This window comes from Tauraco erythrolophus, chromosome Z (assembly GCF_009769465.1).
Source record: "Tauraco erythrolophus isolate bTauEry1 chromosome Z, bTauEry1.pri, whole genome shotgun sequence".
In the NCBI taxonomy this organism is placed as follows: domain Eukaryota; kingdom Metazoa; phylum Chordata; class Aves; order Musophagiformes; family Musophagidae; genus Tauraco; species Tauraco erythrolophus.
Window position 1 is genome coordinate 28,713,104 of NC_141496.1, and position 14,749 is coordinate 28,727,852.

General features: G+C 35.3%; 1 protein-coding gene across 7 annotated transcripts in view; it reads left to right on the top strand.

Annotated features, from left to right (window-relative positions):
- The window catches only part of AP3B1 (adaptor related protein complex 3 subunit beta 1), a 176,755-nt gene that overhangs the window by 87,657 nt on the left and 74,349 nt on the right, over window positions 1-14,749 (top strand). For all 7 annotated transcript variants that reach the window (XM_086630039.1, XM_086630037.1, XM_086630040.1 and 4 more), the window contains one exon: window positions 9,312-9,488. In XM_086630039.1, the coding sequence (XP_086486165.1) occupies window positions 9,312-9,488 (177 nt within the window). The remainder of the gene's footprint in view (window positions 1-9,311; window positions 9,489-14,749) is intronic.

Here is a 14,749-nt window from a genome sequence, read left to right on the forward strand (position 1 = left end):
AGAGTGAAGCCCATTGTGTTACTGATCTGGGGTGGAGTTTAAAAAAATTTATTTTAAATGTTTTTCCCTACCCTCAAATCACCTGACCTTCCCATGGTACCAGACATGCTGCAATGAGTATGTTGCAGTGTTTCTTGAAGCTGCATTTTATTTTTCTTCCGGTTGTTTAAGTTTCTGTGGCATTTAACAGTAAAATTTGTATTATTGCCTATTATCTATCCTTAGATTAAATTGATATTTAGGTATGTCAATATTTACTTCCCAAATTCTCCTCACAGTGCCAGTTATTGATAAAACAATTGGTGGTCTATCCTAAATTATAGTGTAGGGCTGAAGACCATTAGCTACCTATTGCATCATACCCTAAAGATGACAGATTTTGATCTGTCAATAATTGTTTTTTCTGCAGATGCTATAACTAGACTGTTGAGTTTCATATAATTGCACATTTATTGATGATGGAGCGGTAAATAGTTTCTAAATCAGTTAGTCTTCTATTTTCCGTAGTTGAATTTGGCAAAGTTTGGAATATTAAAAGAAAAAGGAAATGTTGTCTTTTCAGTTCATGCTTACTGAACAAATTAAACAAATAAATCTTTGCCCGCTAAGAGCTGATGATGAAACTTCCAAGCTAATGTAGAGAAAATATAATTCTACTGGACTGCTGATATCCAGAATCAAAAGAGCCTATAAGATACTGCTGCTAATTACATATCAAATCAGTATTACCCATTTTATAATAATCACCTGTGTTTTCAGAAGATTTGGGCAATATTTTGATTGATAATTACAGTCTCATGAATTGTGTATCATCTAATTATACACATCTTTTGGCACTTCACCAGATGTGTTTGTCATCTTATTTCCACATATTGTACAAGAGGAAATAGTTGTTTTCTAAATATTCTGTTTAACACTTAAAAGCATTTTGTAGCTATTGTATACAATTAATACTTCTGAGTAAACTTTTTGAGTTTTAAATACAGAGAATTTTTTTTGAAAATCAAATCCTTTTTCAAGTTGAATAAGGGGGAAAAAAAAAAGATATGCAGTACTTGAACTACTTTGACATCTTCATGTTCTCCAACAATGAGGTTGTACAGAGTATCAGAAAATGGTTTAAGTAGTAGGAGAACAGTCAGGGAACAGAGCAGTTGTAGGAATAAACTAAAGTTCAAAATCTGAATCTGAATCATGCTGCTTATTCAAGAAGAAAGCAGTGATAGTGATGCTGTAGGCTCTCCAGGATGGTTGTTGTATGTGTTTTTACATTTGTCCCTGTAATTTTTTTCATAATAACTTCCAGGAATTTATCTTCCTCAGTATGTTTAGGACTTTGGATTAAAGTATGCATTTGGAAGAAGCTCGTATTTATAATTTGAGTGCCATATCATTATCCTAAAATAATTTACACCTTTTATGTTTGAAAATGGATATATTCCTTCACAGAATCGTAGAATGGTTTGGGTTTGAAGGGACCTTTAAAGGTCGTCTTGTCCAGCTCCCTAGCCCGTTCACTCCGAAAAGGATAAGCATATTTTCACACGTTTAGGAAAGTAGTATTCAGACTATATAATTACTGAGCATCCAAGTTTGAAATTTCAACATTGAATAAAGCATTACTGGAACTCCTAAGATCTGCACATGTATTTTAAACACTGATTTTACTATGGCAACAGTGGTTGAGAGTTGACATAACACAGTTGCCTTGGGTTTTGTCTGCTATAAAGGTTTCCCTGCCCATGGCAGGGGGGTTGGAACTAGATGATTTTTGAGGTCCCTTCCAACTCTAACCATTCTATAAGTCACAGAGACATAAAGCAAGGATTCCTCACCCTTATTACCTTGACATACAGTATACATACCTCCACATACACTTTTGTACATGCACATTTTACACAGATTTTCTTTTTTCCTGACTTCTTCTGTTGGGGAAAGTATTTTTGGGCTTATTGTTAAATTTGGATTGAAACTTAAGAGACTTACCCTGTTCCTCTATGCAAGAGCATACCATGTTCTTTAAAGAACTCATGCATTTGGACATAAGAGAAGCAGCCAAATCATGAGGTCTTGAATGAACTTGAAAGTAACTGGAGGGTGGGGGAGCGTGGACAAAGAAATTCTTTGGTGCGTCTTAGTATTAAATTAATTTCAACTTTATGTAAAACACAACCGCATGAACGGAACTAAATACAATGAAATGGAAAGGCACTTAAGGTAAAAATAGACTTTTTGGCTATTCTGTCATGAGCTGCTGGAGCAGGTCCAGAGGAGGGCCACAAAGATGATCAGAGGGCTGGAACACCTCTGCTATGAAGACAGGCTGAAAGAGTTAGGACTGTTCAGCCTCGAGAAGAGAAGGCTCTGGGGTGATCTTATAGCAGCCTTCTAGTACTTAAAGGGGGCCTACAGGAAAGCTGGAGAGGGACTTTTTACAAGGGTGTGTAGGGATAGGACAAGGGGCAATGGCTTTAAACTGAAAGAGGGCAGATTTCGATTAGATATAAGGAAGAAATTTTTTACTCAGAGGGTGGTGAGGTACTGGAACAGGTTGCCCAGAGAAGTTGTGGATGCCCCATCCCTGGAAGTGCTCAAGGCCAGGTTGGATGAGGCTTTGGGCAAGCTGGTGTAGTGGAGAGTTTCCCTGCCCATGGCAGGGGGGTTGGAACTAGATGATCTTTGAGGTCCCTTCCAGCTCTAACCATTCTATGATTCTATGATTTAGTTTAGGTAAATAGTGAACACTTAGCCACTAAAATAAAGAAAATCGGTGTAAACTGGGTAGAATACATTTTTGGTTTGATACCTGAATTTATTTTATTCATGTTGTTATAAATTTCACTTGTGTTAGCCAGAGGTTATGATTGTCAATGATGAGGTGCCTAAAAGTCTTGCACAGCAATGTTTCTTTCAGGTCATCCAATCTGGAATTTACTCATATAATAAATATCTGACCAACTATATGTGTACCCAGACAAAGATCTGAGAGATCTGTTTTGTGTTTGATACTTGTTGAGTACCTATACCTGTGCATAGTACAGCTTGATCTAGCTGTATTCCAGCTCCTTTCTTCCATACACTTGAAAGTTGTAACTCAGAAATGCATGTGTGATGGTGTTCTGAGGATGTTAAACAAGAAAATAATTAGATCTCTTTAAACTTCCCATTTTTTAAAATCATAGAAAAGTTTCCATTTGACTGTTAATGTGTTAATAACAACATCATGCTTTACAGTTTAATGACTTAATAAGTTGTGGGCCAAAGATCTAAGCAGTGCTAGTTTGTGCTAGGTGTTCACTTTGAGGTATGTTTAATTACTTTTATGTGTACAGTTTTTAGAGTGACAGGAGTTTAAAAAACATGCATGTGGGAAAGGGCCATTTAAAGAAGAATGATACTGGTTGAGTCCAAAAGTCCTCTCAATAGAGCAGTCTTGACTTCAGCAGCACCAAAAACTGGTGCTTTAGGGAGGTAGCAAGTTCATTGTGATGCAATTAACTGGAAGCTTGAGTTCGTTTACTAATCTAAAAAATCTAAACTTGCCTTATATTCCATCTCTCTGATCAGCCTTTCCCTCTTCTCTTTGTGTTTTCTGATACTTACACAGTTTTCGAATTCGGGTGACCAGAAGTGTGTACAGTAATGGGAGTATGAAGGAAAAATTTTATGCAGTGACATAATGATATTACTTGGTTTGTATTTTATATCTCACTTTCCTGGGGTTGTCTACCTTTTGACTTCTGCAGAACATTGACTTAGCAATTCTACAATTCCTTGAAAGTATTCATGATTCCAAGATATTTTTCCCTATAAATACTTTGGGGTCCATCAATCTGTATAGAATTTTTTAAAAAAAATTCTGTTATTGATGTTTCAAGGGCAGCTGCATTGCTTTTGCCCAATTTTTAAGTACCACAAATGAGTCATCTTCAACTTTTCAGGCTGTATTTTAGTTTAGATTACTTCGAATAATTTTGGCAGCAGATTGTCTCCCACTAGATATCCTTCTTCTAGGTTACTTGCAAATCTGTATAACAGAATGTTTTCCTGTATTGGTCCCTGTGGGACATCTGATGATTGCCTTCCACTGTAACTGGATTTTTGTCTTTTGTACTATCTGATCTTTTTTATTCATGAGGATACCTTTCCACCCTGTAAAGGATGACATTTTCAAAGATGTCATTGAGGGACTTTTTCAAAAGCTTTTAGAATATTCTCTCATCAAATGTCATATAGTCATATAGTCTACGCCTTTAGAAAATCTTTCCTTCAAAACACCTGTGGTCCAGAATTAAGTGCATATAATTGCAGGTTTAATCTGAATTAAGTTTTAAAGTGGATTGGTTAGACTGCATTGATTAAACTAGATTAACATGAGACACTTTTTGTTTACACCCAAACTATTCCTCTTTTGATTTATCTTAATTCATTTTAGCAATGAATGAATGTAAATCAGCCTAGCAAGAATTAGCTCTGAGTAAGAATGTCTCAATGGTGTTCTATGTTTGTGCATTTCCTCATGTAAACAAGCTGCAGTAGTCTCCAAATTAGTTTCTGCCTTTTTCTCGTTAGAAAAGTAATTTATGATGGTACATTGTAATCAGTAGTGATTGCTTTCTGAGTGATGGGAATCTTGTAGTTTTGGTGTGATTTTTCTCCAGACCTTCTCTAATAGTCTTATTAAGGCAGATTTTTTCTTTTGATAGCTGGAGAATTCTGTCATCCTGGTTTTTCATTACAGACTTATTCCTAGTTCCTTCTAGAATGTGAGTGAAAACATGAGAGACGTCTGAAGTGTTTTCTAATCTAGAGGTGAGGAGGAACACTTCTTGAAGACATAAAGAAAGGATAAGGAGTTGCAAATATAGAGAAAAAGTAGGAATGATGACTGTAACTTTGAAAAACTTAATATGTGGGGAAAAAACATGTCACTTATGGAAGCAATTAAGAATTACTAATTACTGGTTTGTGTTGGAATTCTTATTACTAGAGTAGGTGACTTCGATACTGCTCTGTCCATTCATCCAACAGTAACAAACTTAAGTTCCTCTGCAGTATTCCTGCTTATTGCTATGCTTCTGATATGGCTACATAGCTGAGGCGGCTTGCTTTCTTTAATTAAGTTCTCCATTCCCTCGATGTTGGGAAGGTATCACAAGGTATAATATTCTCATGTTCCTATATATTTCAGTTCTGCAAGCTTCAGATTCTAGCCACGTTCTTTTCCCTAGGATACACTACACTTTAATAATGTGTGTTTAAACCTCTATATAATGCCTTAATGAACAATTCTCATCATTTGATCGTTTTTTTACTTGCTCTAATATCTGCACAATGTTTTAGAATTTGAGAGGAATATGTGGCCTTTGAGACATTGTTCCCAGGGACACTGTACACTGAACTTGAAACAAATATTCGCCTTGAATAAAATAGAATTTAAACAAAACCTGTGCACTATATAAGAGGTGACAGTCATCAGTGGAGATCCTTTTTTAAAGGAATTTTATGTGTAGAGGTTCAAGTAATGGAGGAGTCCTTGAGGGTCTACTATTTGAAAACAAACAACACTTGTCTTTTATTTCTGTTCTTTCTTATGTACCTTTTCTTCTTGTTGTCAGTCTGACATTTCATATCAACTCCATCTCTCTTTCCATTTTTGATTCCAAGTAAAATTTCAAAAATTGCTAGCTATGCAGATTTTCTTCCGGATGCAGAGAATTAAACCTCATTTGTGATTTGAATACCTCCTTGTTTTGTAACAAATGCAGATAACTAGAATTCGTGATTTTAAGTTGTACTTTAACCTAGTATGTTGTGTAATAAGGTTAGAGTTGAACTACAATAGTTTTTGAATTGTGCTGCTTGGAGTGATCTGTAAAATCTTTGTAATGTCTTTCTCTGACTGCTGTAAGTAACCACAGTCTTGCATTGAGGGGAGAGGGTCTGACTGGTTTTTATTTTTTAACCATTTACTTATTTTACTCCAGACAGGTAATGGGTTAAAATGGCAATAGAAACGGCCTTCTGGTACTGAGGCTTAAAAAGTGCACTTAACCACTTGCTCAGGGCATATGGAATAAAACATCAGGCAAAGTAATTTACAATCCTGTTTGCCTTTGAGGATAATGCAGAGCAGGGCTGAATAATGAAAGTATTTCCTGCATTTTTGTCAATTCAAGGTCCCTACTTAAGCTATACTGGAAAAGGCAATGAAGGTCTAGAAGTGGCTTTGTTTCTTGTTTGCTGTTTTGAATGCCTTGGAAACAACGGCTGCAGGATCATGCACTTGATATTACATGGTTGAGGACAGGAAGATTTTAACAGGGAAAAAAAAGTCTGAAAATATTGTGTGATTTTGACCCCAGATGAATCCAGTGACACAGAAACATTGGGTTCATCAGTTCAACATACCGCTTTTCATTAAAATGGCTTCCACTCAGGGTTTGATTCAAAAAGTCTCTAATTGATATTGATTCTTGTTGCACAAAATTGTGTTTAATATATACAGTATTTACATAGTAAGCTAACCACCTGGTTAAAAGGCAGAGTCTCATGAGAAATTTCATTTGTCTTCTATTGTTGCTATTTTTCAAACTAGGCTTTGTTTAGTCTATTTATTTTACATTCCTAAACTAGTCTTTAATCTAATAATACCATTTTACAAACTGGGAAATAAGTTTAAAGAGTAAACCACTGTGCCTAAGTGCACACTGTTTAAATATATTTAAATATATTTCCTTGTGGTTTTAAAGTATAGTCCTGGGTTTGACTGGGAAAAGTACAATAGGAATGGTTGTCTTTCATAATTAACACTGTTACTGAAATTGGTCTGCTCTGTGAGCTATTTTTGCTTTATTAAAAGACTATCACAGGAAAAGGAGTGTTTCTAATAGGCTGCTGCCTAAACTGTGGTATGTGGTGATCTCTTGTAGGATTCTAATATTTTAACAAGTCTGTAATGAAATGTTTTAGAAAAATGAATCTAGCATAACTGAAATCTGAAGTTGCCTATATATTCTTATTTAGAGGTATCTGTCTGTACAGCAGGCAACTTGAACTGCTCCAATACTGGAAAATTTAATGTACCACTCAATTACTATTCTTTAGCCCAATTTAAAATAATAGATAGGGAGTGAGGTCTTAATGCAGTGTAACCTTTGGAACATTAGAAATAACCTCTTTCCCTTCTGAAATCAGTGTACAGTAATGGCATCAGTCTTACTGTTTCACAGGCGAACATATTCTGACTGCATTTAAAGTTTTTATATTTAGCAGTTGTTCGGTAGCTTGTTCCCTTTCTCATGCTATAAGTTCCAAGACCATTTAATTTTTTTGTCAATTAAAAAATAAATTCATCTGTATCTCAACGAATATTTATGTATGTTAAATCACTGTTATACCACTCTCAATACATTGTTATCTCTATCTTAAATATCTTTTCCATGTTTAGAATTGGTGTTTATCTCTTGAGGGTTTTTTTTGTTGTTGTTGTCCTGTATTCTGTCTTTCTATGATCTGATTGCTTGCTCTTTCAGCAGCAGCAGTCCTCTGTTTTCCTCATGAGGTGCCTGTTGTTTATATTCTTGTAGGCACGTGTATTTGCACCAATGTGAAGTATAGAGGCAAATAGTGTCAGGTTGACTTTATTCAAAGATGTTCCCACACTTTTTAGAACAATAAACATGTTTATATTCCTGTGAACATAAATAGTATTTCTTTAGTATGGCTTTGTGGACCATTTATTAGAAGCTGTTAACCGTAGTTTGGAATTGTTATCCTGACTGAACCTTGGTAGTTTGCTTGCATTTGTTACCTTTTATGAATGTAACTGGAAAGCAGTACTTTCAAATTTTATACATATACAGAGTAGGATATTCAATAGTTGGTTCCCATTTTAATTCTGAGAAATAGATATTCATAGATGAATAACTGACATATGCTGGAGAAGTACTTAAAACATATATATAAGATGCTAGAATTAGTGCTTTGAGAACCACAATGCTGAATTTCTAAAGCTTATTTCTCTTCTGAATCTTACCTAAGACAGAACTCATGCTGACTTAAGTATAAGCTTATTAAAAAAGATCGCTGTATTGTGTAGGGAGTAATGAAAAGTGTTAGTACAAATGTTTTCTGCTTTTTTAGAAAAAACTGTAAAATTAGATGAAATTGCAGTTACAGTTGGAAGCTTTCCTTTTTTGTAAACTACAGTCAGTCATTTGGTAGGATAGAACAGTTATGTTTTTTTTCCCTAATAGTTCAACATCTGTTGAACAAGAGTCTGTACAGAATGTGAGAGCACCACAATCTGTAGACTTTCTTCCTTCTCCTCAAGGAAGGAGAACAATGTTTTCAGGGAGGTATGTAACACAGATGCAATTCTTAATTTGACCATCAGGTAATATAGGCTAGCTCACCTTTGAGAAGAGTGTGTATATTATTTCTTTAACTCCTGACTACTTCTAGCTGATCTCTGTGTGGAGCATGATCTTCTGTTTCCTTCTGTGCTTTTCCATTTTGCTTCCCCTCTGTCTGTGACAGTATTGTGCTTTTGAAGTCAGCGCCATGTGCTGAGAGTTCGTCTAAAAACTGTTGCTGCAAGTTATTTCAATGAAATAATCGAGTAGCTTCAAAATAATAAGACCTGTGTGAAGTTTCTGGTCAGAGTGTTTTCAGTTAAGGGATTAGATCTTATTCAGAAATTGAGAACCCTAAATTTGAACTCCTGTCTCTCCGAAATTCTGTGTTCAGCTGACCCTGGACACTTGTAAAAATATGAATCTTACTGTCACAAAATTTTAAATAAAGATGAAAGAAAGATAGCTAGTCTTAAAGAAATTCTTGTGCTTTTAAAGTAAATAGAGTTTTAGGAAGCTGTATTGTTGGAAACCATTTTTATATTAATATAGTCACAAAAAAGCACTGTTTTGTTTCAACGTGGTGTTTAGCATAACCTGGTGGCAAGAATTCCCAACCACACCTCAAAGGCTTGGATTCTCTTCCCAACTGCCATCAGCTTGCCCTGTGAACATGAACACATTGCTTCTGTGTGCACCTCTATTTCCATTCCTCCTCTGTTTGTCTTGTCGACTCGTATTGCATAGGTTTTGGGGCAGGATCTGTATCTTACATTTGTACAAATATTCAGCCTACCATGGTGACGTATTGAACAGTATTCAATTTGAGTCTGTGTTTCTTGCATGGCAATTGTCTTTAAACAGTATTTGAACTTGTTACTGAACAGAGGCGTGCACAAGTATGCAAGTAGTCTTTGTGAATGTGTTAACTTAGAGTGTGCAATGTTTTCTCAGGTTCCAGTAGCCAGAGCCAGCATTCTCTGGCTCATCGGCGAGTACTGTGAAAGGGTTCCGAAGATCGCACCTGATGTTTTGAGAAAGACAGCTAAGAGCTTCACTAGTGAAGATGACCTTGTAAAGTTGCAGATCTTAAATTTGGGCACAAAACTCTATTTAACAAACTCAAAGCAGGTAAGCTTAAACTCCGAAGCGTATGTATTTAGAGTCACAGTAGATTTTGTACAGTCTCTATAGATCAATGGTGATTTCTTTCACGTAAGTGACCAAAACTAGACCATATTATTCTACGAAGAAAAGCTGAACATCAGCATCAGTTTTCCAGAAATCTAACAGACTAAATCTAACCATAAGTCTTTGAGTATGTGCTGGATTGTAAATATAAATGTAGTAATGAGATCACTCTCTTTTGCCTCTTTCTTTCTTGACGAAATTGTGGGTTTTTTAATTCACATATATAGGAAAGATTTGTGAATTGTATTACTAATATCAGATAGGAGATTTTACAGATGTGATGTGCTATTTTCTGAATGTAAGACCAGGATTTTCAAGGGAGTACTATCAACTTGAACAAGAAGCGGCTCATTTTTTGTTCAGGATATCTAAAAGGAGATGCTAGCAAAACGCCTTGCTATGTCTTTCCATCAGTGTTCATCTTAAAGATAGTAACTACTTTCCCTCTTTTTGTATGTCTTACTACTTCACTTTACCTTATGGAGAAGGTGGGGTTTGATCATTTCTAGTAATAAAGATAATCTGAAAATGTACAAAAAGGTGAACTTAAATCTCCAAGCAGCTGAAAACAATAGCTGTGAGAGGTCCCAGCTGCCTCGTTCTTCTCAATGACAGCACTGTGAACTTCATCACTCTCTGGCTGTGGAATATAGCATCCTGACATGAATTTTTCACTGTAATTCCAATTATTACTGTAAAAGGTTGTAATATCAAAGATTTAATTTTTTTTTCCAAATGTATAAGAAATATTTTGTCTGAGATTAATACACTTTCCTGGGCTACTAGACCTCTTTGTTTTACAACAGCTTGGACAGCACAGGATATTGTACCTTTGCAACTGTGGTGTCTTCTCATTCTTTGATAACTATATCTAACTGCAGACTTGATCTGTCTGAGACTTTATTCTGTAGGGCATGTGGGAGATGAACTGTCTTGCCATGTGTTCAGATAAGAATGAATGCTTGTCCTTTGCTTATACAGCCTAAAATGAGGCAATAACAAAAGGTGACTTCTTTCTGTCAGTGCTCATCTTAATTAAAATGCTGACTGAGCTAAGGAAAGACTGGTCTGGTTATCTAGTCTATCTCCTTTTGGACAATTACATAATATTTACTGGTTTTTTCCATGTAATTTTTGTAGTTTTACACTAATTTTTCCACACCATATTTGGCCAGAAATCCATTGCCTACAAGGAGATGATGATTTCCGTGATGCTTTTTCCAGTTTCATGTCTTAACACGTTTTAAACCGTCATTATAAGTGTTTCATAACTCTTTATTCAAATACAATAATGATGATGAAGCAGAAGAAACTGTCTCCTGAGATGCCTACTAAATAGTAAATTTAATCAAAGGTTGTTTTCTTCTTAGTTTTAGGTTGTGGAAGAATAAGTTATCTTCTCAAGTCGTCTAGCTATTCATATACAAAATTCTAACAGAGTAAGCTGATGACTTAGCTTGATTCAAAGCTCCTTCCAAACTAGAATATGATAGTTTTGCCTTTAGAAGCTGGCAACACTCTTCCTACATCTACATCTTTATTCCCTGGAGTAACTCTTCTTTACTCATGCAGTATTAAAACATTTCTTTCTAGAATGACTTTGGTTCCAAAAAAGTCCAGCTGTTTTTCAGTCTAATTTTTCAAACTTAAGGGCAAATCATGTACATTTGACTGCTCAGTTGTCAGTCTGTCCATCTCTGCTCATCCCTGTGTTTTCTCCCTCCGTATCCTACCCCACCACGTAAAACTTTTTTGAATCCTTTGAGTTTCATCCAAAGTCAATGAATTTGTGAAAATCTCAAAGATACAATGTCACTTTATTGAAAATTAGTGATAGGATAGCCAAGAGAGACTCAACACCAACCAAACCGACAAAGAGAGCTCTTTCTCCAAGTGAAAGAAAGGCAGGTAAAAGTCATCTATTAAGTCTTGTTTGGAGGAAACAAAATTCTGGAGGAAATAAGACTTCATTATATTTTCCCTTTCTGTGAATATTTTCTTGATGATAATTCCTTAGACATATGTTCAAACAATGCAGCATTTTCTCAGGAATGCTTTTTTAAGATTCAATACTTTTTTGTAAGAGTTTCCAGTATCCTTTAAATCCTGTGATCACCCCATGAATTTTCAAAGGCTATTTATAATTTAAGGAAGAGTTTCAGGTTCGGTCCTATCTGGATAAATATGTAACAACAAGAGACTTTCCTCTGGTTGTCTATGTTGCTTGGTAAACTTGCTTCCTTTTTTCTTCACTTAGGAGCATAAAAATCGTTATGAATGTGCTAGATAGCTGTATAAATGGAGCTCATATAAGAGAAAGTGTTATGCGGAAAATGTCATCTAATTGCCTTAGCTGTTTGTTGCGTATAGCAGGAAGAATAAAGAGATTTTGATGAGTTTCTGTTGTGTAAGACAGTAGAAGTCTCACCAGAAAAAGTCCTCGGTAGTTCTAGTGTGTAAGTAGATATTTCAAATGTGGTTTAGCACAATAGCCTTATCTTGTGTATCTAAAGAATCAAGTTACTGCCAGCTAATGATATCAAAGAGTGGACAGATAACTGTTTTTCTCCCATTGTAGAAACTCGTCTGTTGGTGATACTTGTATTATAAAATTTTCAAGTGGGGATCTGCCAAAAGGTTAATTACTGCTAATATAGGATAGGCGTTTAGTTCTTAAATAGAACTATTACCACTAGAAAATTCTAGAAATGGTGCTGAAGGATGACTCGAATCATACTTTTCATATTAGCCAAACCAAAAAGTACAAAAAATTTTAACAGATTCTAACAGTGTGCTGCTAAAAGAAATTATATATATATATATAATATATATATTACATGCTACGTAATGAGCATGTCCAGATAACAGGCAATGTTGACATATAATAATAAAGGTATTATATCATGTATCACTATACTTTGTCTTACTGTTCTATGAAGCAGTCATGGTGTGCAGATTCTGTCATATTTCACCAAATCAACATGCTTGCTCAAGTAATGTTCAGCTTCATATGGATATTCCTTTGTTGGAAAAACTGATGTGTCTTCATTAGTTTGTTTTTTGTTTTTAATTAAAATTAGTTATTTCTGTTAGCTACTTTCATGTAGAAAAGCTTAGCTACTTGTTTGGTTGTGTTACCATAAGACAAGGAGAAAAAAAAATATGATGCTTACAAGGAGTCTTGTGAATGTGGAGCATTCTTCCACGTCAGTTTCTTGTGTCTTTATCTGTATTGGACGATACGGAAAAGACACTTGAGAGGAGAGGAAAGGGAGGTGGAAAAGTGAAAGCATCCTGGTGGAATGATCCCATTAAAGAAAATGCAGTCTTTCAGGATCAACTCTTTATCTAAGTCCATCAACACTTACAGAAAAAGTGCCCACAATGGTAGCAAGGCCTTCAACTTTTCCCATCCAAATAGCAATTCACAAGCAAAGACCACTATGTTTTATGATCCATTCTGCTGAGCTTTCTGCCATGACAGCACGGAGTCTTGTTTTGTTTTACGGAGGAGAAGTGATGGCAAAGGCTGAAGGAGGTATTCCTCATTTAGTTTAATTCGTGCTACCTGGGAACCCTCCCTTCCAATTCCATTTAGATTGAACGGCGTAAGTCCTGCATGAATGCAGATTACGTATGTTCTGTATGATGCAGTTATTTAAAATTTTATACCCTGATATAAAAAACAGCTGCCAATAAGCTGTGAAATAACGTATGGGAAAGTTTTACCTTTCTCAAAGCTAAGACAGTACCTTGGTGGGGAAAAAATATCTTTTCACAGAACCATCCTTAGGTATCAGAGAAAAAAGAAATTAAAAGTGTTTCACTGAAAGGTTTTTTTAACTATACTTCTACTATTATTTTAAAGTATTATGACTAATTTCTTCAAATCTTTGGTACCAGAGGGTGTTTTGTGAAATGCTTGCATATATCGCATTGTATGTGGTTTAAATTGAAAGCATCTTTGTTTACTGTGTAATTTACTTATCAATATTCTGAAAAAGTATTTTTACATCCCTAGAAAAAACTTTAACTTGTGTCCTTGTGGTGGAAATTTTTGAACTGAGCTTTTCTTAGAAAATTACGTATAGCAAAATTGACTGATTATTTTTTATGTGTGTTTCCGCTCACATGTTTGAAACTGTTATTGTTATAATAATAACACAGTAAACAAGATCTGTATGCAAGGTTGTTTCTTTGTATAAAGAAAAGAAATCCTCCTGGACAATACATTTTTAACCCTGTGTTATTCATCCATTCTGAGTTGAAATACTAAAAATGTACTTCCTTATGATGGCATATTATTTTTGCCCTTTTCCTGTTTGCTTGTGTATAAAGAAAGTGGCGTACTTCTTTGAGATGTATCTAATGGAAACAAGTCTGTTCAGCACTATTGTTCTGGTTATACTACATTATTTCTAAGATACTGGGAAAGTTTCTCTGTTTTTTTATATTCTTTTTTAGTTCTAAAAATTTAACTGAATTATTAAAATTACTTAATACGTGCTGGTATTCTCAGACATGAAATTAGGAAGTCCTATTATGCTGTAAAAAGCTGTGATAATATAACTTGCTCTCTTACATAAATAAATAAATGACCGGTATTACTGGAGGCTTTAAGCTTCAAGAAAAAAATGGAAGAAGTCTTTTATCCTGGTTTTTAGAGGGCATCAGCAGCTTGCTTTTATGAAAAAGTAACAGCTAAATGCACTGCAAATAATTTGCAGTAATCCAGTTCAGTGATTCATGTGTCTGCTTTAATGGGTCATAATTCAGGATAAAGTAACTGAGTGCAGTCAGAGTGCAGACACTGCTTATGCCAGGGACAGTATCTCTTCATAAAACACACCTCAGCAGAAGCAGTTTGCCAGCCCCCTAATACCCTCTGATGTTTTGATGTCCTGCATATTTTTCCGATTAAGTTTTGAGTGCCATGTTTTTAGTTGTATTTCCACATTCATTATCCTCACGTAGACCCTTCAGCGGGTTTGCCATATATGATTATTTTTTTAATGATGCCTTTCTTTCCACTTCAGCAGTTTAATAATCTAGCACATGGCTGCTTCTCAGTACTCAGCATTCACCTCCCCAATACAGAAGAGGACATGTGCTTTGGCTGCAGAATTCCATTTGCAGCTTTAGAAATGCATATTCCCTGTGGAACAACATTTGTTTGACATAACCATTCATTTTTATTACCT